This window comes from Hyperolius riggenbachi, chromosome 7, assembly GCF_040937935.1.
Source record: "Hyperolius riggenbachi isolate aHypRig1 chromosome 7, aHypRig1.pri, whole genome shotgun sequence".
Taxonomy (NCBI): Eukaryota; Metazoa; Chordata; class Amphibia; order Anura; family Hyperoliidae; genus Hyperolius; species Hyperolius riggenbachi.
This window is the reverse complement of record NC_090652.1, coordinates 172,524,471-172,547,279: the sequence shown is the minus strand read 5'-3', so window position 1 is coordinate 172,547,279 and position 22,809 is coordinate 172,524,471. Positions and strand designations below refer to the sequence as shown.

Sequence of the window (22,809 nt, the reverse complement as noted above, 5' to 3'; positions counted from 1 at the left end):
GATTGATGGGTGATCAGTGGGTGGTTAGAGGGGAGAACAGATGTAAAGAATGCACTGGGGAGGTGATCAGGGGGGGTATGAGGGCGATCTTGTGGGCGGGTGTTTGGGTGCCCGCAAGGGGCAGATTAGGGTCTGATCTGATGGGTAACAGTGACAGGGGGTGACAGGGTGATTGATAGGTGATCAGGGTGTGATTAGAGGGGAGAATAGATGTAAGCAATGCACTGGCAAGGTGATCAGGGGGGTCTGAGGGCAATCTGAGGGTGTGGGCGGGTGATTGGGTGCCCGCAAGGGGCAGATGAGGGTCTGATGGGTATGATGGGTAGCAGTGACAGGTGGTGACAGGGGATGATTGATGGGTGATTGATTGGTGATCAGTCCGGGTGATTAGAGGGGAGAACAGAAGTAAATAATGCACTGGGGAGGTGATCAGGGGGGTCTGAGGGCGATCTGAGGGTGTGGGCGGGTGTTTATGTGCCCGCAAAGGGCAGATTAGGGTCTGATCTGATGGGTAGCAGTGACAGCAGGTGGTAACAGTATGTGACGGGGTGATTGATAGGTGATCAGGGTGTGATTAGAGGGGAGAATAGATGCAAGCAATGCACTGGCAAGGTGATCAGGGGGGCCTGAGGGCGATCTGAGGGTGTGGGCGGGTAAGTGGGTGCCCGGAAGGGGCAGATCAGGGTCTGATTTGATGGGTAGCAGTGACAGGTGGTGATTTATGGGTGATTGAAGGGTGAACAGTGGGTGATTAGAGGGGAAAACAGATGTAAACAATGCACTTGGGAGGTGATCTGAGGGCGGGTCTGTGGGAGATCTGAGGGTGTGGACGGGTGATCAGGTGCCTGCAAGGGGCATGTTAGGGTCTGATCTGATGGGTGGCAGTGAAAGGTGGTGACAAGGGGTGATTGATGGGTGATTGACAGGTGATTGACAGGTGATCAGTGGGTGATTACAGGGGAGAATAGATGTATACAGTACATGGGGGGGGGGTCTGGGGAGGATCTGAGGGTATGGGGGGTGATCAGGAGCCCCCAGGGGGGGCGTTTAGGACCTAACCTATAGGATAGCATTGACAGATAGTGACAGGGGGTGATTGATGGGTGATTAGGGAGGTTATTGGGTGCAAACAGTGGTCTAAGGGGGTGATCAGGGGGGGGGGGGTCTGAGGGGTGCTGTGGGCAATCAGGGGCGGGGGGGGGCAGGATCAGTGTGCTGTTGTGCTTACTAGGGGGGCTGCTTCCTGCCCTGGTGGTCCCTCGATCACTGGGACCACCAGGGCAGGAGGCAGCCTGTATAATACACTTTGTATACATTACAAAGTGTATTATATACTTTGTAGCGGCAGATCAGGGGTTAACAACCCGCCGGCGCTTCTAAATAGCCGTCGGGTTGACGTCACGGGTGGGCGGAGCCTAATGCCGGCGGATGTGTATGCGATCCACGGCTAATTAGTCCCCAGGTGCCGCCGCCGATCGGCGTTACGCGGTCCTGGGGTTGCCACTATGCCACCGCCAATTGGTAGTGGGCGGTCGGCAAGTGGTTAATTTGTACATTATAATTTTAGAACACTTGTTTACTGATAGTTGTCTTTTAAAGCAAACCTGAGGAAAAAACAAACAAACAACAAACTTATCAATTGTATGTGTAGTACAGATATGGATCGAACATTAGTAGCAGAGAAAAGAGTCTCATATTTTTATTTTCAGTTATATAGCTTTTTTATAACATTGCATCATTCTGTAATATTTGTAGTTAGAAATCACATTCTGTCTTTTAAGCTGTAAAACAAAGCAGAAATAATGACCCTTTCAACCTTTCTGCAGTAAAACCTTATCTCAGATTGTCTCTCACTGTTATTTAGCTATTTAAAGGCAAAAAAGTTTCACTTACCTGGGGCTTCTACCAGCCTTCTGCAGCCACCCTGTACCCGCGCCTCAGGGAACAATCCTCCGGTCCCCCGCAGTGACTAAGTTTCAATTTAGGCGACAGAGCAAGTCCCCGGCCTCATGGCCGTGCGCATCCTCAATCACGCTCCTGCAAGCGCAGTGGCCGGCGACTGGCTCAGACGCTGAAATCGAAACTTAGTCACTGCAGGGGACCGATGCATCATTTTGTGACATCGTAACGTTAAAATTAATTTTCTCAAAAACTACAAATAGTGCATATAATTTTCAGGTATTGCAACATTTACATCTGGATTTCTGTCTAACCTTGATATTCATTTTGCCTGCCAGGAACTGGAGACTTTGACCTTAAAATCTGAAAAACCAAAAGAGAAATATTAAAAAAAATTTAAAAAATGTGTACAAAAATGTTTTTGGGGAAATATGTATAAGTATCTTAGAAAAAGCAACTACATAAGCAATGGAACCTTCTTTTAAAGCATTTACTCAAATAATTCACATATTACTATAGTTGTCCTTCTGGTTATATTACATTTATGGGCAAAAGTAAATAACCTCTGCAAAAGCCGAACAGTACATATACTTTCTGTAACATTTGGTAGTTTGGACAGCACATATGCATAACTCATATCAGACCTTAGTTGTTTTTGTAGTCTGTGTCTAAAAGTACACAACTGCAAATAGTACTTTTATACTAATCCTAATTTCTACCCTCATTAGTGCATTCAGGAATAGAGATGTCGCGAACCTCTGATTTTCGGTTCGCGGAAGGTTCGGTTCGCGGAAAAGTTCGCGAACCGCAATAGACTTCAATGGGGATGCGAACTTTGAAAAATAGAAAAATGTATACTGGCCACAAAAGTGATGGAAAACATGTTTCAAGGTGTCTAACACCTGGAGGGGGGCATGGCGGAGTGGGATACATGCCCAAAGTCCCGGGGAAAAATCTGTATGTGACGCAAAGCAGCGTTTTAAGGGCAGAAATGACATTGAATGCTAAATTGCAGGCCTAAAGTGCTTTCAAACATCTTGCATGTGTATATGTTACGGCCAAAACCAGAAATTGGCCAATTCTAGAATTGGCCGGCCGTTTCTAGAACTGGCCGATTTGACGCCGGCCAAAGTCCAAAATGCTGGGAATTTCTGACATTGGCCAGCCAGTTCTAGAAACGGCCAAAGCCAGCCGGCCAAAGTCCAAAACGCACATCCCGGAACATCCCGGGTCCTGTCCAGCACCATGAATGGCACTCGGAACTTCCTCTCTGCTCTGAAAGATACAGTATAATAATCTTTTTTTTTTAAAGAAAAGCATTTCTTAGTTACAGCTGATACAAATCCTGCAATAAATCTGAAGTGTGTCTACATCCTGCTTGCTTGGGAGCAGACATATAGTTAACATCCTATGCACATTCTGTGCTTTAAAATTAGCTGCTCTGCCGTGGCAGTCAGGTGACACAGGGGAGAGATCAAATTACAGTAGTGATTAGTCACAGATGAGAGGGGGGGGGGGATCCATGGCTGGGGGGCTATTCTGGGTGCTTTGCTTTGCTGGGCATTTTGCATGGCTGTGGGTACTTTGCTGGGGGGATGGGGGGGGGGGGTCTTTGCTGGGTGCTTTGCATGGCTGTGGGTGCTTTGCTGGGGGGATGGGGGGGTCTTCGCTTGGTGCTTTGCATGGCTGTGGGTGCTTTGCTGGGGGGCTGTACATGGCTGTGGGTGCTTTGCTGGGGGGCTGTACATGGCTGTGGGTGCTTTGCTGGGGGGCTGTACATGGCTGTGGGTGCTTTGCTGGGGGGCTGTACATGGCTGTGGGTGCTTTGCTGGGGGGCTGTACGTGGCTGTGGGTGCTTTTCTGGGGGGCTGTACATGGCTGTGGGTGCTTTGCTGGGGGGCTGTACATGGCTGTGGGTGCTTTGCTGGGGGGCTGGGGGGGGAATTAGACAGGCTGAACGCTCTAAATACATACAGGGTGCTTTTCTCTGTTTTCCTTTTACCCTGTGCAAGAGATCAGGTCCACCTTAATGTGGAGAGCTGTGAGGGCAGGGGTGTATTCAGCTGCAGCCAGCAGCATACAGGCAAGCCCCGGGTCCCTGCAGGAGAGGTGTGAGGAGGACTACGGGGAAGGCGGCAGCAGGGACACAGCGGGGACAGCCAGCTCTGGGTCCCTGCAGGAGAGGCATGAGGAGGGCTACGGGGGAAGGCGGCAGCAGGGACACAGCGGGGACAGCACTTACTTGCTGAGCGGGGAGAAGTGCGGCGGCGAAATCAGCTGCAGCCGGCAGCATATAGGCAGCCCCGGGTCCTCGCAGACGAAGGTCCTCACAGCTGCCAGCGGAAGAACGGCAAATGGGCCAGCACAGCAGGACACGGAGCGAGGGACAGCGGCACAGCATTAGGGGGACAGCGGCACAGGTGGGCTTCGGGACTTGGCCGGCCACATGTAGTCAGAACGCGTTCTGGCCGGCCAAAGTCCGAAATTGTGCAGCATTTCCTACATTGGCCTCATCAGGCGGCCACTTCGCATTGTGACCGGCCAGAACCCGAAGTGGCCAGACTTCGGGTTCTGGCCGTAACATATACATCAATCAAGGAGTGTAATTAGAGTTCTGCTTCACACTGACGCACCAAACTCACCGTGTAACGCACCGCAAACAGCTGTTTGCGTAGTGACGGCCGTGCTGGACTGGTGCCCACCGTGGCGAGAGTGTAGGCCGTGGCGGTTTTCAAGCCCATATGGTCGCTTGGCTGTGGTAGCTCAATGATAGAACAACAGTGACTGTCCAGCTGATCAAATTTGGTCTGTCCACAATGAAGCAACAACCTTATTATCTTCTTGTATGTAGGTAGGTATAGGTAGGTGTCCTAGTAATAGCTAGGCATAGGTAGGAGTCCCAGTATAGGTAGGTAGGCATAGGTAGGTGTCCCAGTAGTTAGCTAGGCATAGGTAGAAGACCCAGTATAGGTAAGTAGGCATAGGTAGGTGTCCCAGTAGTTAGCTAGGCATAGGTAGGAGTCCCAGTATAGGTAGGTAGGCATAGGTAGGAGTCCCAGTATAGGTAGGTAGGCATAGGTAGGTGTCCCAGTAGTTAGCTAGGCATAGGTAGGAGTCCCAGTATAGGTAGGTAGGCATAGGTAGGTGTCCCAGTAGTTAGCTAGGCATAGGTAGGAGACCCAGTATAGGTAGGTAGGCATAGGTAGGTAGGCATAGGTAGGTGTCCCAGTATAGGTAGGTAGGCATAGGTAGGTGTCCCAGTAGTTAGCTAGGCATAGGTAGGAATCCCAGTATAGGTAGGTAGGCATAGGTAGGAGTTCCAGTATAGGTAGGTAGGCATAGGTAGGTGTCCCAGTAGTTAGCTAGGCATAGGTAGGAGTCCCAGTATAGGTAGGTAGGCATAGGTAGGAGTCCCAGTATAGGTAGGTAGGCATAGGTAGGTGCCTCAGTAGTTAGCTAGACATAGGTATGAGACCCAGTATAGGTAGGTAGGCATAGGTAGGTCCCCTAGTATAGGTAGGTAGGTAGGTGTCCCCGTATAGGTAAGTAGGTGCCCCAGTAGTTAGGTAGGCATAGGTAGGTGTCCCAGCCAGGAGCAAGCCAAGACTAAGAGCCTAACTAATCTTTCCCTAGGAGAACAAGTCTGCAGCAGCTGTCCCTAGTCTGTCTCTAGCAGGCACACGAGTGAGTGTAATGGCCGTCAAACCTGCCTTATATGGGGGGGGGGGGGGGGCTCCAGGGCTTAGTGTAGCCTGAATGGCTACAATGTGCCTGCTGACTGTGATGCAGAGGGTCAAAGTTGACCCTCATAGTGCATTATGGGGCGAATCGAACTTCCGCAAAAGTTCGCTTGGTCCAGGCGAACGCGAACCCCCAAAGTTCGCCTGCGAACCGTTCGCTACATCTCTATTTCAGGAATAACTTCAGTAATATGCTCTTGGTTCAGTAGCAGAACAGGGAGTGTTGAATGCACAGTACAAGTGTATGAGAGTAAAAAATAAAATAGCAAACACGTTAACTTGCAGCAGATTAACCACTTCTTTATCAAGGGTAATACACAAACTGCCTTTATCTTTGTCTAAGTATTGTACATTTAAAGGGAACCTGAGATGGGGTGTCATTAAGAAATTATGCATACTTGGGGCTTCCTCCAGCCCCCTCCAGCCTGATCGCTCCCCCGCCATCCTCTCCTGCCTCTCAATTCGCCTGCAATTGGCTCCAGTAAGTCCAACTGCGCATGCACAGCTCGGCCACGCGCGCTCCTGCTGCATTCACGTCGCTGGGAGCATACTGCACCTGCGCAGTACTGAGTAGGCACAGAACGCTCCCGGCGGCGGGAGCGAGACAGGGGAGTGCACCTGGCCGGACTGCGCCTGCACCAACTGGCCCCAACTAGAGTACTTTCCAGGGCCAGTTGTGAGTGAACGGAGAGGCAGAAGAGGGCAGCATGGAAGCAATCAGGCCAGAGGGGGCTCGAGGAAGCCCCAGGTATGTATATTCTCTTTATAATACCACTTCTCAGGTACACTTTAAAGCAGTAAGGAATTGTACCCCAAACATAAAAAGTAGGGCTCCCTAAACCATAATGAAACCGTGTGCCTCACACACAATGAAGGGGTTCCCCCCCCCCACCTAGCCGGATATACGAATGCAGTCTGGCCAAAACATAGACACATAACTGAACAGGGTCTCCCCCTCTAAAAAGAGTAAAAAATAAAACAGTGCTTCAAACATAATTAGGTAATATCCCCCAAACATAAGTGGGTAGTGCCCCTCTGTTTTCAGTCTTGTTTTAACCTCCCCTTCCTGCTGGCGCCACTGTACACCTGAATTGTCATGCACTTTTAATGTCCATTAGTACATCTAGAAGCCTTTTGTAAAGTTTATAAACCTGTAGCTAGCTGCCTCATCTTGCAGGTGGTATTATACATCTAGACTGCACTACTTCTACTGCACACCATTAGGTGACCTTTCTACAAACTGTAAGGGCCTGTTCTCACTTAGGTGATTAGCGGGTGATTCTTGCTAATCGCCGAAGCGCCAGCACTTTTTAAAGCGCTAGTGCAACGTAAACCTATGGCAGACAGTGATCTCCCTGCCACAATTGTCGCCGATTGCAGGTGTTTCGCGATTAGCAGCAATCGCAAAATGTGTTCCCTGCAGCATTTTGCCGTGATTCAGGAGCGATCGCAATGCAGTGCTTATAAAAGAGTGTACAGGGATTTTACCGCGCCAATCACGGTAAAATCACCCGTGCAAAACGGTAGCGATAAGCGCTACCGTTTTGCCACTTTTAAGTGTGAATGGGTCCTAATAAGGTATTTACGGACAGCTTTTTCAAAGTGGACCCGAACTCTTGCACAGGACAGAAGGAAAACAGAGAGAAATGCACCCTGTATGTATTTAGAGAGTTTAGCTTGTTTAATTCGCCCTCATTTGTGTCTAATCACAAGTTGTAATTTGATCTATTCCCTGTGTCACCTGACTGCCAAGGCAGAGATGGCGGATAAGCTCATTTGAAAGCACAGGATGTTAACAATATGTCTGCTTCCATGAATCAGGAAGTAGAAACAGTGCAGATTTATTGCAGGATTTGTATCAGCTGTAACAAAGAAATGTTTTTTGATTAAAGATTATTATGCTGTTGTGTATCTTTTAGGCTGGTTTCACAGTGGGACGTTACAGGCGCACGTTAGAGCAGCCTCAGTGGCGTAGCTAAGGAGCGGTGGGCCCTGATGCAAGTTTTACAATGGGGCCCCCCCAAGCACTCTATACGTAACAATTGATACGGCGCACCAAAACCTGCCAATGGCAACTACAGTGTCAGAGGTGCAAGAAAAGGATGGGAAACAGTTTGTTAAGGATTACCACTATTAAAAGTATCTATTGAAGTTATTTTTATGAGCACAGGACCAATAGAGAGCTAATACTGTAGTTGAGGGAGGGCCCTTCGGGGCCCCTCTGGCCCAAGGGCCCCGATGCGGTCGCTACCTCTGCAACCCCTATTGCTACGCCCCTGAGCAGCCTGTAACGCAGGCCACCGCACAGTAATGAAAAATCAATGGGGCTGTTCACAGTGCCCACGTTGCGTTACATTGTAACGCTGCGTCACAAGACAACGTACTGCATGCAGTACTTTAGACGCGGCTGAGCCGCGTTAGACTGTGCGCACATGCTCAGTAATCTTGTGGAGGAGCGGAGAGCGGCCAGGCACATGGCTAATTAATATGCACTGCACGTTGTGACGTGCAGTGTTTACTTCCTGGAGCGGCCGCTCTGTGCGGCGATTGGCTGGCGGGACTACGTGATGCCGCATGCGCACAAGAGTGCGCATCACGGCATCACTGACGCCAGAGTGAGCTGCACAACGCGGCTCACTCTGACGTCCAGATCCAGCACCACCAGGCGTTCCGTTAGGGGGACGTTATGCGACCTTAACGCCCCATCTAACGCAACGTCCTGGTGTGAAATTAGCCTGAGAGCAGAAAGAACATTCTGAGTTCAGGTCCGCTTTAAAGACTCCACTCAATCCAGAATTCTGTAAGGCCTCGTTCACATTGCTTTCGGCTCTCGTGTCCGTCCGCGATGGGTTTATTTTGAGGCGTTTTTCTTGAAGTGTCAGGAAGGAGTCAGGAAGTGAACTCTTTGATCCGGAAAAGAATAAATACAATGTATTATAATCGCTCCACAAAGCGGTTTTGTGAGCGTTTCGCGTTTTTCCTATACTTTGTATTGAGGCGTAATCCCCACAAAAATGGTTCAAGCACCACTTATCTAAATGGATCGGAAACGAACCGCTTAGAACTATCTCTTAGAGAATCATTGTGTAAGCGCTTTCAGGGTGATTTTGAAAAATCGCCCGCGCTTAAAAAATAACAAAAACGCCTACAGTGTGAACAAGCCCTTAGAGCTTGACTTTAACTGGCACCCGCTGCTGCGTTTGTGCTATGCATCCTATGCTCCTGTTCTGACCAATTGGCCTTGATTATATTCTTCAGATCTCAGGCTGCTCTTGCTTCTTGCCCCAGCTTCACTGGGGTTGTTTGTTGTTCATTTGTATTTAGTGGCACTGCAAAAAGCAATGAAAATCACGCATAGTGTTTAAAACTGTATTAAGCACTATGTGCAGTTTGTAGTGCTTTCTGCAGGGCTATTCTACTATACCTTTGTAATGGGAGATAACTGGATTTAGAGCACAGTTTATTACTTGGTTGGAATTGGCAAAGCAAGGATTGCAAACCCCTGCAATTTTATTGTATTTTTTTCCATTGGAGTGCAATCATCTTCTGAACACTGTCTATATAGAAGCACTGACTTTCAAAAACACCTTTTACACTAGCTTACTAACTGAGATGCTTTCCTTTCACTGAAAGACATCCATGACTACAATTACTAGGTAATGCCTAATGATGTTGATCCAGGGATTTTATCTGATTGCCATCTGGAATCGGGAAGGAATTTTTCCCTTCAGGGGCTAACTGGACCATGCCTTGTAAGGGTTTTTCGCCTTCCTCTGGATCAACAGGGATATGTGAGGGAGCAGGCTGGTTTTGTACTTGTTCTCTGGCTGAACTCGATGGACGTGTCTTATTTCAACCAAAATAACTATGTACGGTAACTATGTAACATCACAGTTTATGCTGCCAGTTTTGGTCACAAGACCCTCTTCCGATAATTTTTTCTCTCTTTTTTGTAACATATTTTTTTTTTCAGAAAGGTTATATAACATCTACAGTCAAGGCACTTAGTTCTCAACAAGCCCACGCAGGGACAAAGTGTTATGTACTACAGCATTGACAATATATTGTAGAAATAATGCATATAAACCTTTTAATTTGAATATCTCAACTATCAGGCAAGGATATGCATGTTGCATTATTGAGACCCAGTGAAATTCTATTTGTTTTTGCCTGAAGGTCAGATACTGACCAGGACTAAGTAGTTTTACACGTATACTGGTGCAACATAACATGTTGCAACAAGAACCAAATACACATAAAAACAAACATCATACCGGTGGCATTTGAAGTCAAGTCTTGAATCAAGTGCCAGAAAAGAAAGTGCGTTTAAAATTAAGACATGTATCTCATGTATCAAAATTAAGACGTATTCTTTAGAATCTTTATAGTCCATCCAGACCACCATCCATTCCTCAATACGCTGTACTGTGTTCAGTTTTTCAAACCAGTCCCTTACCGTAAGGAGATAATAGATTTCCATTTAATTGGCATTAGGCTTTTGACTGGGTTCAGCATGTAGGGTACCACTGTTTTCTTATACTTCTTGATAAGGTGTATAAGGGTGCAACAGGGTGAGTCCTCCAACTTCTGAGCTGAAACTTTTTTTCATACCTTCAACACCTTTGGCCAGTACCCGGTAATCTTGGGGCATAACCAGAGAAGATGTAGGAGAGAACCCTTGTCTCCACAGCCCCTGCAACACCTATCCTCCCCTTCTTAAAAATATAAGCTAGTTTATCTGGGGTTCTATACCAGCGGGTCATAATTTTAAAATAGCTTTTTTGGGGGTCCTAATTGAGAATGTGTGTCTGTATTCCTCAAAATTGTCTTTTTGAGTGTCATCTAGCATTATCCTAGTTTCCCTTTCCCAAGCTCTCTAATATTGGTAAATCACTCTCCCCAAATAACAGTAATTAGTATAGGTCACACACCACATGCTAAATTTAAGCCGTTTTAATGAATAGTACTACTCAATCACTTACTTTGTCTGTATCATCAAAAGTGAGTTTAAGTTAGTGGCCTAAACCAGGGGTCCCCAACCCCCGGTCCGTGGCCCAATGCCAGGCCGTAGGCTCTTGTGAGCTGGTCCGCAGTTGCCCCGTCAGTCAAAGCCTGCATGCAAAGTGCAGCTGTCAGTACCAAGCGGCTCAGCATCATGATCAGCGTGCGGCGGCTGTATGGCTGACCTCTGCATCTTGGAAGTTTGTACTTCCACCATCCACCTCCTATAGCCTATCAGGGTGGAGGGAGGGGCAGCAACTTCAGGAGCAATAATGGGACGTGAACAGAAGTGGGACAGTCTGGGCACCGCACTAGTAGCAGTATGACCAGGCTGGTGTATCTGGGCTGTGGTGGCTTTCTGCAGAACCCGATGACTGTGCCATCCAGATACACATAATGATGCCATTGCTTGTGGGGGGAGTAAAGGAGATGCTGCAGCCTGTGCCATATTGAGCTGGGATTCCTGCTACTCTAGACCCCATACTGCCCAAACAGTTGCTGGACAAGCTTCACCTGAGGAGGGACTGGTACAGCACATCAGCACCATCCACCTAGATGTCAGATATTTTTATATTTACAAACACACACAGAAGAAAATGCAGCAAATGAGTGTGCATCTTTGATAGTGGAAACACCCCCCCTTCCCCCCAAGCCCCCCGCCCCACCGGTAACCCCCCCAATCCACTGGCCATGGATGGACTGTCTTACATGCAAGTGGTCCTTAGCTCAAAAAAAGGTTGGGGACCCCCGGCCTAAACCATGCCTCTTCCTCAAGTCGTCAACAGTTCCCCAGTATTCATAGGCCCATGCTATCCAAAGCCTTTGTTGGCGCTTTACCCTATCAAGCAAATGAGCTCCCTCAGTGGATCCAGATTTTTTATGTTCCTTTTCTGAAGTATCATCATCTCCTCCCTCTTCCTCTGAGCCACCAGCCCTAGTAATTCTCCCCAATCTCTGACTTGTGACTCTCCCAGATGATCCTTGTTGACATACCCTCTGTGTTATTTTGTAGGAACAAGTTTTTCAATGTCTAAGCAAGCTGTTTACTAACAATATAATTATTTAACAGAGATTCATATACACTGTGTTCCAAATTATTATGCAAATTGTATTTAAGTGTCATAAAGATTAAATATTTTGTTTTTCAGTTCAACTCATGGATGGTATTGTGTCTCAGGTCTCTTTTGATCACTGAAATCAATCTCGGACACCTCTAATAACTAATTTGCCAGGTGAGTCCGATTAGAGGAAAAAACACTAAAAAAGAAAGAAAAATGACCTCTGTGTTGCCGAAAAGTGTGAAATAGTTGAATGCCTTGGACAAGGTATGAAAACCTTTATATTTCATGAAAACCTAAGCATGATCATCGTGCTGTTAAAAGATTTGTGGCTCAGAGCACACATGGGTTTGTGCAGATAAGCAAAATAAGGAAGGGTTCTGCCAAACAAATACATCAGATTAAGTGCAATTTATGGAAAAGAGGCACCCATATGTATATAAAATAGATTAACCACTTAAGGACCGCAGTCTTTTCACCCCTTAAGGACCAGAGCCTTTTTTCCATTCAGACCACTGCAGCTTTAATGGTTTATTGCTCAGTCATACAAGCTACCATCTAAATGAGTTTTACCGCCTTTTCTTGTCACTAATACAGCTTTCTTTTGGTGCTATTTGATTACTGCTGTGATTTTTACTTTTTATTATATTCATCAAAAAAGACATGAATTTTGGCAAAAAAAATGATTTTTTTAACTTTCTGTGCTGACATTTTTCAAATAAAGTAAAATTTCTGTATACATGCAGCGCGAAAAATGTGGACAAACATGTTTTTTGATAAAAAAAAAAACCCATTCAGTGTATATTTATTAAGTTTGGGTAAAAGTTATAGCGTTTACAAACTATGGTGCAAAAATTGAATTTTCCCATTTTGAAGCATCTCTCTCATTTCTGAGCACCTGTCAGGTTTCATGAGGTGCTAGAATTCCAGGATAGTATAAATACCCCCCAAATGACCCCATTTTGGAAAGAAGACACCCCAAAGTATTCACTAAGAGGCATGGTGAGTTCATAGAAGATTTTATCTTTTGTCACAAGTTAGCGGAAAATGACACTTTGTGACAAAAAAAATAAATAAAAAAAAGTTTCCATTTCTGCTAACTGGTGACAAAAAAAATGAAATCTGCCACGGACTCACCATGCCCCTCTCTGAATACCTTGAAGTGTCTTGTTTCCAAAATGGGGTCATTTGTGGGGTGTGTTTACTGTCCTGGCATTTTGGGGGGTGCAAAATTGTAAGCACCCCTGTAAAGCCTAAAGGTGCTCATAGGACTTTGGGCCCCTTAGCGCACCTAGGCTGCAAAAGAAATGTCACACATGTGGTATCGCCTTACTCAGGAGAAATAGTATAATGTGTTTTGGGTAGTGTTGGGCGAACATCTAGATGTTCGGGTTCGGGCCGAACAGGCCGAACATGGCCGCGATGTTCGGGTGTTCGACCCGAACTCCGAACATAATGGAAGTCAATGGGGACCCGAACTTTTGTGGTTTGTAAAGCCTCCTTACATGCTACATACCCCAAATTTACAGGGTATGTGCACCTTGGGAGTGGGTACAAGAGGAAAAAAAAAATTAGCAAAAAGAGCTTATAGTTTTTGAGAAAATCGATTTTAAAGTTTCAAAGGGAAAACTGTCTTTTAAATGCGGGAAATGTCTGTTTTCTTTGCACAGGTAACATGTTTTTTGTCGGCATGCAGTCATAAATGTAATACATATAAGAGGTTCCAGGAAAAGGGACCGGTAACGCTAACCCAGCAGCAGCAGACGTGATGGAACAGGAGGAGGCGCAGGAGGAGAAGGCCACGCTTTGTGAGACACAAAAACCCAGGCCTTGCATGAGGACAAAAAGCGTGCGGATAGCATGCTTTTTACCGCCATGCATGCAGTCATAAATGTAATAAAGATAAGAGGTTCTATAAACAGGGACCGGCAACGCTAACCCAGCAGCAGCAGCACACGTGATGGAACAGGAGGAGGCGCAGGAGGAGAAGGCCACGCTTTGTGAGACACAACAACCCAGGCCTTGCATGAGGACAAGAAGCGTGCGGATAGCATGCTTTGTACCGCCATGCAGTCATAAATGTAATACAGATGAGAGGTTCAATAAACAGGGACCGGAAACGCTAAACCATCCCAGATGTTCATTGGTCATGTTACTTGGTTGGGGTCCTGGAGTGTTGCGTAGTCGTTTCCAATCCAGGATTGATTCATTTTAATTTGAGTCAGACGGTCTGCATTTTCTGTGGAGAGGCGGATACGCCGATCTGTGACGATGCCTCCGGCAGCACTGAAACAGCGTTCCGACATAACGCTGGCTGCCGGGCAAGCCAGCACCTCTATTGCGTACATTGCCAGTTCGTGCCAGGTGTCTAGCTTCATGCCCGGTTTCAGGTCCAGCGGTGCCAGCCACAAATCTGTCTGTTCCTTTATTCCCCTCCAAATTTCCTCCCCTGTGTTCTGCTTATCCCCAAGGCAGATCAGCTTCAGCAACGCTTGCTGACGCATGCCAACAGCTGTGCTGCACTGCTTCCACGATCCTACTGCTGCTGGTGCTGGGTTAACGTTTCCGGATGAGGTACAGCTTTGAGATGCGTTGGAGGAGAAGGAGTCAGAGAGGTAGGTGCTGCTGTTGTTATCCAGTGGGAGGGACGGCGGTGCAGCTGTTTGCGGCGTGGGCAACACCCGCGCCGTAGCAGGTGAGGAATCGCTGCCAGGCTCCACAAGGTTCACCCAGTGCGCGGTAAGGGAGATGTATCGACCCTGGCCGAACGCACTCGTCCAGGTGTCAGTGGTGAGGTGAACCTTGCAGGCAATGGCATTCTTCAAGCTTCGGGTTATTTAGCTGACCACGTGCTCATGCAACTCAGGCACTGCAGAGCGCGCAAAGTGGTAGCGGCTGGGAACCACGTAACGTGGGATGGCCACTGACATCATGCCCTTGAAGCTGTTTGTCTCCACCACTCGATATGGCAGCATTTCGCAGGCCAGAACCTTGGCTATGCTGGCTGGCTGTTACTGCCACGGCCCGGGGGTCATTTGCTGGCAATTTCCTCTTGCGCTCAAACATCTCAGAGACAGACAACTCAACCGTAGGGCTGCACACCGAAGGGCTGTTGGTTGTTGTGTTTGATGAACACTGGGAGACCTCAAGAGCACTAGTCCGGAAAGTGACAGTGTCAGCATCGTCTGATGTTTGTGAATGTTGTGAACCACGCAATGGCTGGACTACTGCTGCTGCTGAGGCGGGTCTGGTGGTGAGTCTGGTGAACCCAAGGGAGGCAGTGTTGCTGGTGGTACCCTGTCCTGCCGCGTTTGCCCACAGAGTGGGATGTTTGGATAGAATGTGGCGGCTCATGCTGGTGGTGGAGAGGTTGTTAATACTTTTCCCCCTGCTCAGGCGGGTCTTGCACACCTTGCAAATCGCCATGGTAACATCCTCAGTGCAGTCTTCAAAGAAAGCCCAGACTTTGGAGCACCTGCCTTGCTGGCGATTTCTGTTTGCGCCTCTTTTGCCTCTCACTTGAACCATGCTTGCGGTGCCTGAAATTGCGCGCCGCCTACCTTGTGGCACAAGGCGAACTCGTGCAGCAGTGGGTTCCTCAACAGACTCATCTGTGCTGCTGCTACGACGGCGATGTTCTCGTTCACAAACAAAATCTGGGTCTATGTCCACATTGTCCATACCCTCCTCTTCCATCTCCTCAAACTCGTCATATGTCATTGTGGGGGGCCGCCGCCGTGGAGTAGAGCTCCCCAGAACAACCTCTGCGCAGCTCACTCCAACGTCGTCTGGTTATCTGGCAGTTGTGTGCGTGGTGTCGCTGCCGGTTGTGTCAGCTTTGTGCCCACTGGCTACTTGTAACTGGCTGAGGACTCGGACCTCGTGCGTGATGTGCTGGTGCTGCTTAACCCACTGCTGGACGCTTGAGAGGTCATCCAAGTAATTATCTGGTCCTGTTCTTTTGGATCTGTGAGGGTTGTTGTCCTGGACAACATGGGCGGTATTGAGTGGGTTTTCTTGGGTGCTCCCCTGTGGCCTGTACGTGAACCGTCAGGGGAAACACCTCTTCCCTTGCCCCTCCCTCTTTCACCGGATTTCTTCCTCATTTCACTTATCCTTAAAGTACACGCTGACTGGCAGCAGTACAGTGGCAGTACAGAAATGCTATACAGTGGTGGGTGAGCGGTGTACCACTATTGTCATCAGCGACACAGAGCACAATGCTATACAGTGGCGGGTGAGCGGTGTACTACTGTTCCCAGCAGACACAGAGTGGAAGTAAACACAATGCTATATAGTGTGGCTGAGCCGTGTACACAGAGTGGCATTAAACACAATGCTATATAGTCTGCTATATAGTCACCCCGAACAGGGTGATGTTCTGCAGAACCCGAACAGTGGCAAACACTGTTCGCCCAACACTACTGGGAGGGAACGCAGATTTTAGTACCTAAACACACGATACAACATGTTTTCCGGGGTCAGACTCTGAGGCACATACAGATGGTCCCGATCATCATCCTCATCATACAACTCTTCTCCTGAGTCTGACCCACCCACCACCTCTGCCACCCCGACATCCCCAGACACAGACCCCTCATCGTCCTCAACATTAACTTGGGATGCTGGCCTGAGCCAGACCTCCTCCTCCACATCAGGCCCCATCATCTCCTCAATGGCAGCCCTCATTAATCGCTCTGGCGCCGGACCGATGGACACAACGTTCTCCTCCGGGGAGGGCTGCTGCTGACCACTGGCTGCTGGGGTGGATGTTATAGCTTGCGTGGGGCGTTGGCTGTTGCTGTTGTTGGGAGTGCTGCTCACAGCGGAGGTCTCTGGGGAACTCATGTTGAGCTCATATAGTGGTTGACGGTGAGTGGAGTATTACTGATCCCAGCAATATACACACTGACTGGCAGAGTACGCAATGCTATATAGTGTGGCTGAGCGGTGTACACAGAGTGGCAGTAAACACAATGCCATATAGTCTGGCTGAGCGAGCGGTGTACTACTGTTCCCATCAGAATCAGAGTGGCAGTAAACAATGGTATATAGTCTGGCTGAGCAGTGTACACAGAGTGTCAGTAAACAATGGTATATAGTCTGGCTGAGCGGTGTACACAGAGTGTCAGTAAACAATGGTATATAGTCTGGCTGAGCGGTGTACACAGAGTGTCAGTAAACAATGGTATATAGTCTGGCTGAGCGGTGTACACAGAGTGTCAGTAAACAACGGTATATAGTCTGGCTGAGCGGTGTACACAGAGTGGCAGTAAACACAATGCTATATATAGCGTGGCTGAGCGAGGTGCACAGTGGCAGTACACACAATGCTATATTAGTCAGGCTAAGCCGTGTACACAGAGTGTCAGAAAACACAATGCTATATATAGCGTGGCTGAGCGAGGTGCACAGTGGCAGTACACACAATGCTATATACAGCGTGGCTGAGCGAGGTGCACAGTGGCAGTACACACAATGCTATATATAGCGTGGCTGAGCGAGGTGCACAGTGGCAGTACACACAATGCTATATTAGTCAGGCTAAGCCGTGTACACAGAGTGTCAGAAAACACAATGCTATATATATAGCGTGGCTGAGCGAGGTGCACAGTGGCAGTACACACAATGCTATATATATAGCGTGGCTGAGCGAGGTGCACAGTGGCAGTACACACAATGCTATATATAGCGTGGCTGAGCGAGGTGCACAGTGGCAGTACACACAATGCTATATATAGCGTGGCTGAGCGAGGTGCACAGTGGCAGTACACACAATGCTATATTAGTCAGGCTAAGCCGTGTACACAGAGTGTCAGAAAACACAATGCTATATATATAGCGTGGCTGAGCGAGGTGCACAGTGGCAGTACACACAATGCTATATATAGCGTGGCTGAGCGAGGTGCACAGTGGCAGTACACACAATGCTATATATAGCGTGGCTGAGCGAGGTGCACAGTGGCAGTACACACAATGCTATATATAGCGTGGCTGAGCGAGGTGCACAGTGGCAGTACACACAATGCTATATTAGTCAGGCTAAGCCGTGTACACAGAGTGTCAGAAAACACAATGCTATATATATAGCGTGGCTGAGCGAGGTGCACAGTGGCAGTACACACAATGCTATATATAGCGTGGCTGAGCGAGGTGCACAGTGGCAGTACACACAATGCTATATATAGCGTGGCTGAGCGAGGTGCACAGTGGCAGTACACACAATGCTATATATAGCGTGGCTGAGCGAGGTGCACAGTGGCAGTACACACAATGCTATATTAGTCAGGCTAAGCCGTGTACACAGAGTGTCAGAAAACACAATGCTATATATATAGCGTGGCTAAGCGAGGTGCACAGTGGCAGTACACACAATGCTATATATAGCGTGGCTGAGCGAGGTGCACAGTGGCAGTACACACAATGCTATATATAGCGTGGCTGAGCGAGGTGCACAGTGGCAGTACACACAATGCTATATTAGTCAGGCTAAGCCGTGTACACAGAGTGTCAGAAAACACAATGCTATATATATAGCGTGGCTGAGCGAGGTACACAGTGGCAGTAAACAATGCTATATATAGTGTGGCTGAGCGAGCGGTGTACTACTGTTCCCAGCAGCGACACACAATGACTGGGGGGGACCCTGGCTAGCGTGGCTGGAGAGCGAACTACCCTGCCTGCCTACCCAAAGCTAAACCCACAGACAAATGGCGGAGATATGACGTGGTTCGGGTATTTATTTACCCGAACCACGTGACCGTTCGGCCAATCAGAGCGCGTTCGGGCCCGAACCACGTGACCCGTTCGGCCAATCACAGCGCTAGCCGAACGTTCGGGGAACGTTCGGCCATGCGCTCTTAGTTCGGCCATGTGGCCGAACGGTTTGGCCGAGCACCGTCAGGTGTTCGGCCGAACTCGAACATCACCCGAACAGGGTGATGTTCTGCAGAACCCGAACAGTGGCGAACACTGTTCGCCCAACACTAGTTTTGGGGTGTATTTTTACACATACCCATGATGGGTGGGAGAAATATCTCTGTAAATGAGATTTCTTTTGATTTTTTTACACACAATTGTCCATTTACAGAGATATTTCTCCCACCCAGCATGGGTATGTGTAAAAATACACCACAAAACACATTATACTACTTCTCCTGAGTACGGAGATACCACATGTGTGACACTTTTTTGCACCCTAACTGCGCTAAGGGGCCCAAAGTCCTATGAGTACCTTTAGGATTTCACAGGTCATTTTGAGGCATTTATTTTCTAGACTACTCCTCACGGTTTAGGGCCCCTAAAATGCCAGGACAGTTTAGGAACCCTACAAGTGACCCCATTTTAGAAAGAAGACACCCCAAGGTATTCCGTTAGCAGTATGGGGAGTTCATAGAAGATTTCATTTTTTTTTCACAAGTTAGATTTTTATTGTTTTTTTTTCACAAAGTGTCATTTTCCACTAACTTGTGACAAAAAATAAAATCTTCTATGAATTCCCCATACACCTAATTGAATACCTTGGGGTGTCTTCTTTCTAAAATGGGGTCACTTGTGGGGTTCCTATAATGCCCTGGCATTTTAGGGGCCCTAAACCGTGAGGCGTAGTCTAGAAACCAAATGCCTCAAAATGACCTGTGAAATTCTAAAGGTACTCATAGGACGTTGGGCCTCTTAGCGCACCTAGGTTGCAAAAAAGTGTCACACATGTGGTATCGCCGTACTCATGAGAAGTAGTATAATGTGTTTTGGGGTGTATTTTTACACACACCCATGCTGGGTGGGAGAAATATCTCTGTAAATTAAAATGTTTTGATTTTTTTTACACACAATTGTCCATTTACAGAGTTATTTCTCCCACCCAGCATGGGTATGTGTAAAAATACACCCCAAAACACATTATACTACTTCTCCCGAGTACGGCGGTACCACATGTGTGGCACTTTTTTACACCCCAAGTACACTAAGGGGCCCAAAGTCCTATGAGTATCTTTAGGATTTCACAGGTCATTTTGCGGAATTTGATTTCCAGACTACTCCTCACGGTTTAGGGCCCCTAAAATGCCAGGGCAGTATAGGAACCCCACAAATGACCCCATTTTAGAAAGAAGACACCCCAAGGTATTCCGTTAGGAGTATGGTGAGTTCATAGAAGATTTTATTTTTTGTAAAAAGTTAGCGGAAAATTGATTTTTATTGTTTTTTTTCACAAAGTGTCATTTTCCACTAACTTGTGACAAAAAATAAAATCTTCTATGAACTCACCATACTCCTAACGGAATACCTTGGGGTGTCTTCTTTCTAAAATGGGGTCATTTGTGGGGTTCCTATACTGCCCTGGCATTTTAGGGGCCCTAAACTGTGAGGAGTAGTCTGGAAATCAAATTCCGCAAAATGACCTGTGAAATCCTAAAGGTACTCATTGGACTTTGGGCCCTTTAGCGCAGTTAGGGTGCAAAAAAGTGCCACACATGTGGTATTGCCGTACTCGGGAGAAGTAGTATAATGTGTTTTGGGGTGTATTTTTACACATACCCATGCTGGGTGGGAGAAATAACTCTGTAAATGGACAATTGAGTGTAAAAAAATCAAAAGATTGTCATTTACAGAGGTATTTCTCCCACTCAGCATGGGTATGTGTAAAAATACACCCCAAAACACATTGTACTACTTCTCCCGAGTATGGCGATACCACATGTGTGGCACTTTTTTGCACCCTAACTGCGCTAAGGGGCCCAGAGTCCAATGAGTACCTTTAGGCTTTACAGGGGTGCTCACAATTTAGCACCCCGCCCACTTGCCAGGATAGTTTACAAACCCCACAAATGACCCCATTTTGGAAAGAATACACAACAAGGTATTCCATGAGGGTAATGGTGAGGTCATTAAAAATTTTATTTTTTGTCACAAGTAAACGGAAAATAACACTTTGTTAAAAAAAAAAATAAAAAAAAATTCTGCTAACTTGTGACAAAAACTAAAATCTTTTATGAACTCACCGTGCACCTCACATAATACTTTAGGGTGTCCTCTTTCCAAAATGGGGTCATTTGTGAAGTCTGTCCTGGCATTTTAGGGTCTCTGCAATCATTACATGTATGGCCAGTATTAGGAGTTTCTGCTATACTCCTTATATTGGGTATACGGGTAATGCACTCTGGGCTGAAAGGAAAAATGAACGGCAAACATACCTTGCTCCACATCAATGGCAGATCTTCCTCCACATCAATGGCAGTGATAACCTCAGGAGAGAGACACCCCGTGCCACCCTGCACTCAGGGTGAGCCACCAACTTATGTGACTGGGCCTCAGAACTTTAGTATACAGCATTATGCCTGTAGCATACAGCAATATGCCTGCCAATAGAGATGACTCTGTGTGGCATTAAAGCATCATCATAGGCCCAAATCACATATAAACCGGGGGTGTCCACACTCAAGGGAAATTCAAACATGCCGTCTTATATCGCCAACCCAGGACAGATCAGCAATATCAAGCATGGAAACTGATCCTTCTTCCGACTTTTATGCTTACCCGTTTGGTTTTCAAGCTTACCTCTCCTCTCCCTGCAACAATGTGCGAAAGACCACTGAGTGTGTGCCTACTCCTGTGTCTGGAGTTCCCTAGGTTCTAATAGTGTACCTGCTCGTGGTACCTCTCAAAACACGGCCCTACGCATAGGCCAGGCTGGTCAGGACAGCGGGGACAATAATAAACGGTGTCAGTCCTTGTTCCAGCCCTGCTGCAGACACGGCAACGTTTTCTTCGGATGCGTTGACCTGGGGCACACGGAAGCTGATAGGCGTAATGCCTTCCATGCAGTCGGCTAGTTGCATCTGGGGGGGGGGGGGGCCTGGCACCTCCTGGATACAGGATGTCCAGAACGATCTGTTCCTGAAATTGGAGGAAAGATCCAGTTCTCCCAGCCTTACTGTAGAGAACAAAGCTGTTGTAAACTGCAAATTGAATCAGATAAAAAGACACTTTCTTATACCAGCGTCTTGTTTTCCGGGTAACTAAATAGGGCGTTAACCTCTGGTCATTGAAGTCCACCCCTCCCATGTTGACATTATATTCGTGGACGACAAGGGGCTTTTCAATGACCGCAGTTGCCCGTTGAATTTGGACTGTCGTGTCTGTGTGAGTGGTGGACAGAAAGTAAACGTCCCTCTTGTCCCTCCATTTCACCGCGAGCAGGTCTTCAGTACGCAAGGCGGCCCTCTGCCCCCGTTCAAGTCTGGTGGTAACGAGCCGTTGGGGGAAGCCCTGGCGACTAGGCCGCGCAGTGCCACAGCATCGGATTCCTTCTAACTTTAAGTGCTGAAAGAGGGCCACACTTGTGTAATAATTGTCCACAAAAAGATGGTACCCCTTCTGGAACAAGGGTGACACCAAGTCCCACACAACCTGTCCACTGCTCCCCAGGTAGTCAGGGCATCCGACCGGCTCCAATTTTGAGTCTTTTCCCTCATAGACCCTAAAACGACATGTATAGCCTGTGGCCTTTTCACAGAGCCTATACAGTTTCACCCCATACCGGGCGCGCTTGCTTGGGATGTACTGTTTCATGCCAAGGCGCCCGGTAAAACGTAAGAGGGACTCGTCTACGCAGATGTTCTGTTCAGGGATATAAGCATCTGCAAATGTTGATGACAGGTGGTCTATGAGGGGCCGAATTTTGTGGAGCCGGTCATAAGCAGGGTGGCCTTTTTCATGACAGGTTTCGTCGTCGTTGAAGTGCAGGAAGCGCAGGATAGACTCAAATCGTGTCCTGGACATGGCAGCAGGGTACAAGGGAACATGATTTACTGGGTTCGTAGACCAATACGACCGCAGTACATTCTGTTTCATTAGTCCCAAGTGAAGGATAAGGGCCAAAAAGATTTTAATGTCGGAAACTTGGACTGGTTTCCACCGGAAAGGCTGGGCATACATGCTCTCCGGGTGCTCGGTGATGAATTGTGTGGCTTTACGGTTGGTCTCAACCACAATTAAGTCCAAGAGAACCTGGGTGATGAACAGCTGCAAAAAGTCTAGGGCCGTTCCTAGATGAGCTGTCGCCACCTGGACTCCAGACTGGGCGGTGAAAGGGGGCACTACGGGTGCGGCGG

The 22,809-nt window shown here is 47.7% G+C and overlaps 1 protein-coding gene across 1 annotated transcript in view; it reads right to left on the bottom strand.

Moving 5' to 3' along the window:
• CARD11 (caspase recruitment domain family member 11) overlaps positions 1-22,809 on the bottom strand; it is a 586,831-nt gene that overhangs the window by 248,575 nt on the left and 315,447 nt on the right. Inside the window, exon 10 of the mRNA XM_068244905.1 lies at positions 2,214-2,262. Coding sequence (XP_068101006.1) covers positions 2,214-2,262 — 49 coding nt within the window. The remainder of the gene's footprint in view (positions 1-2,213; positions 2,263-22,809) is intronic.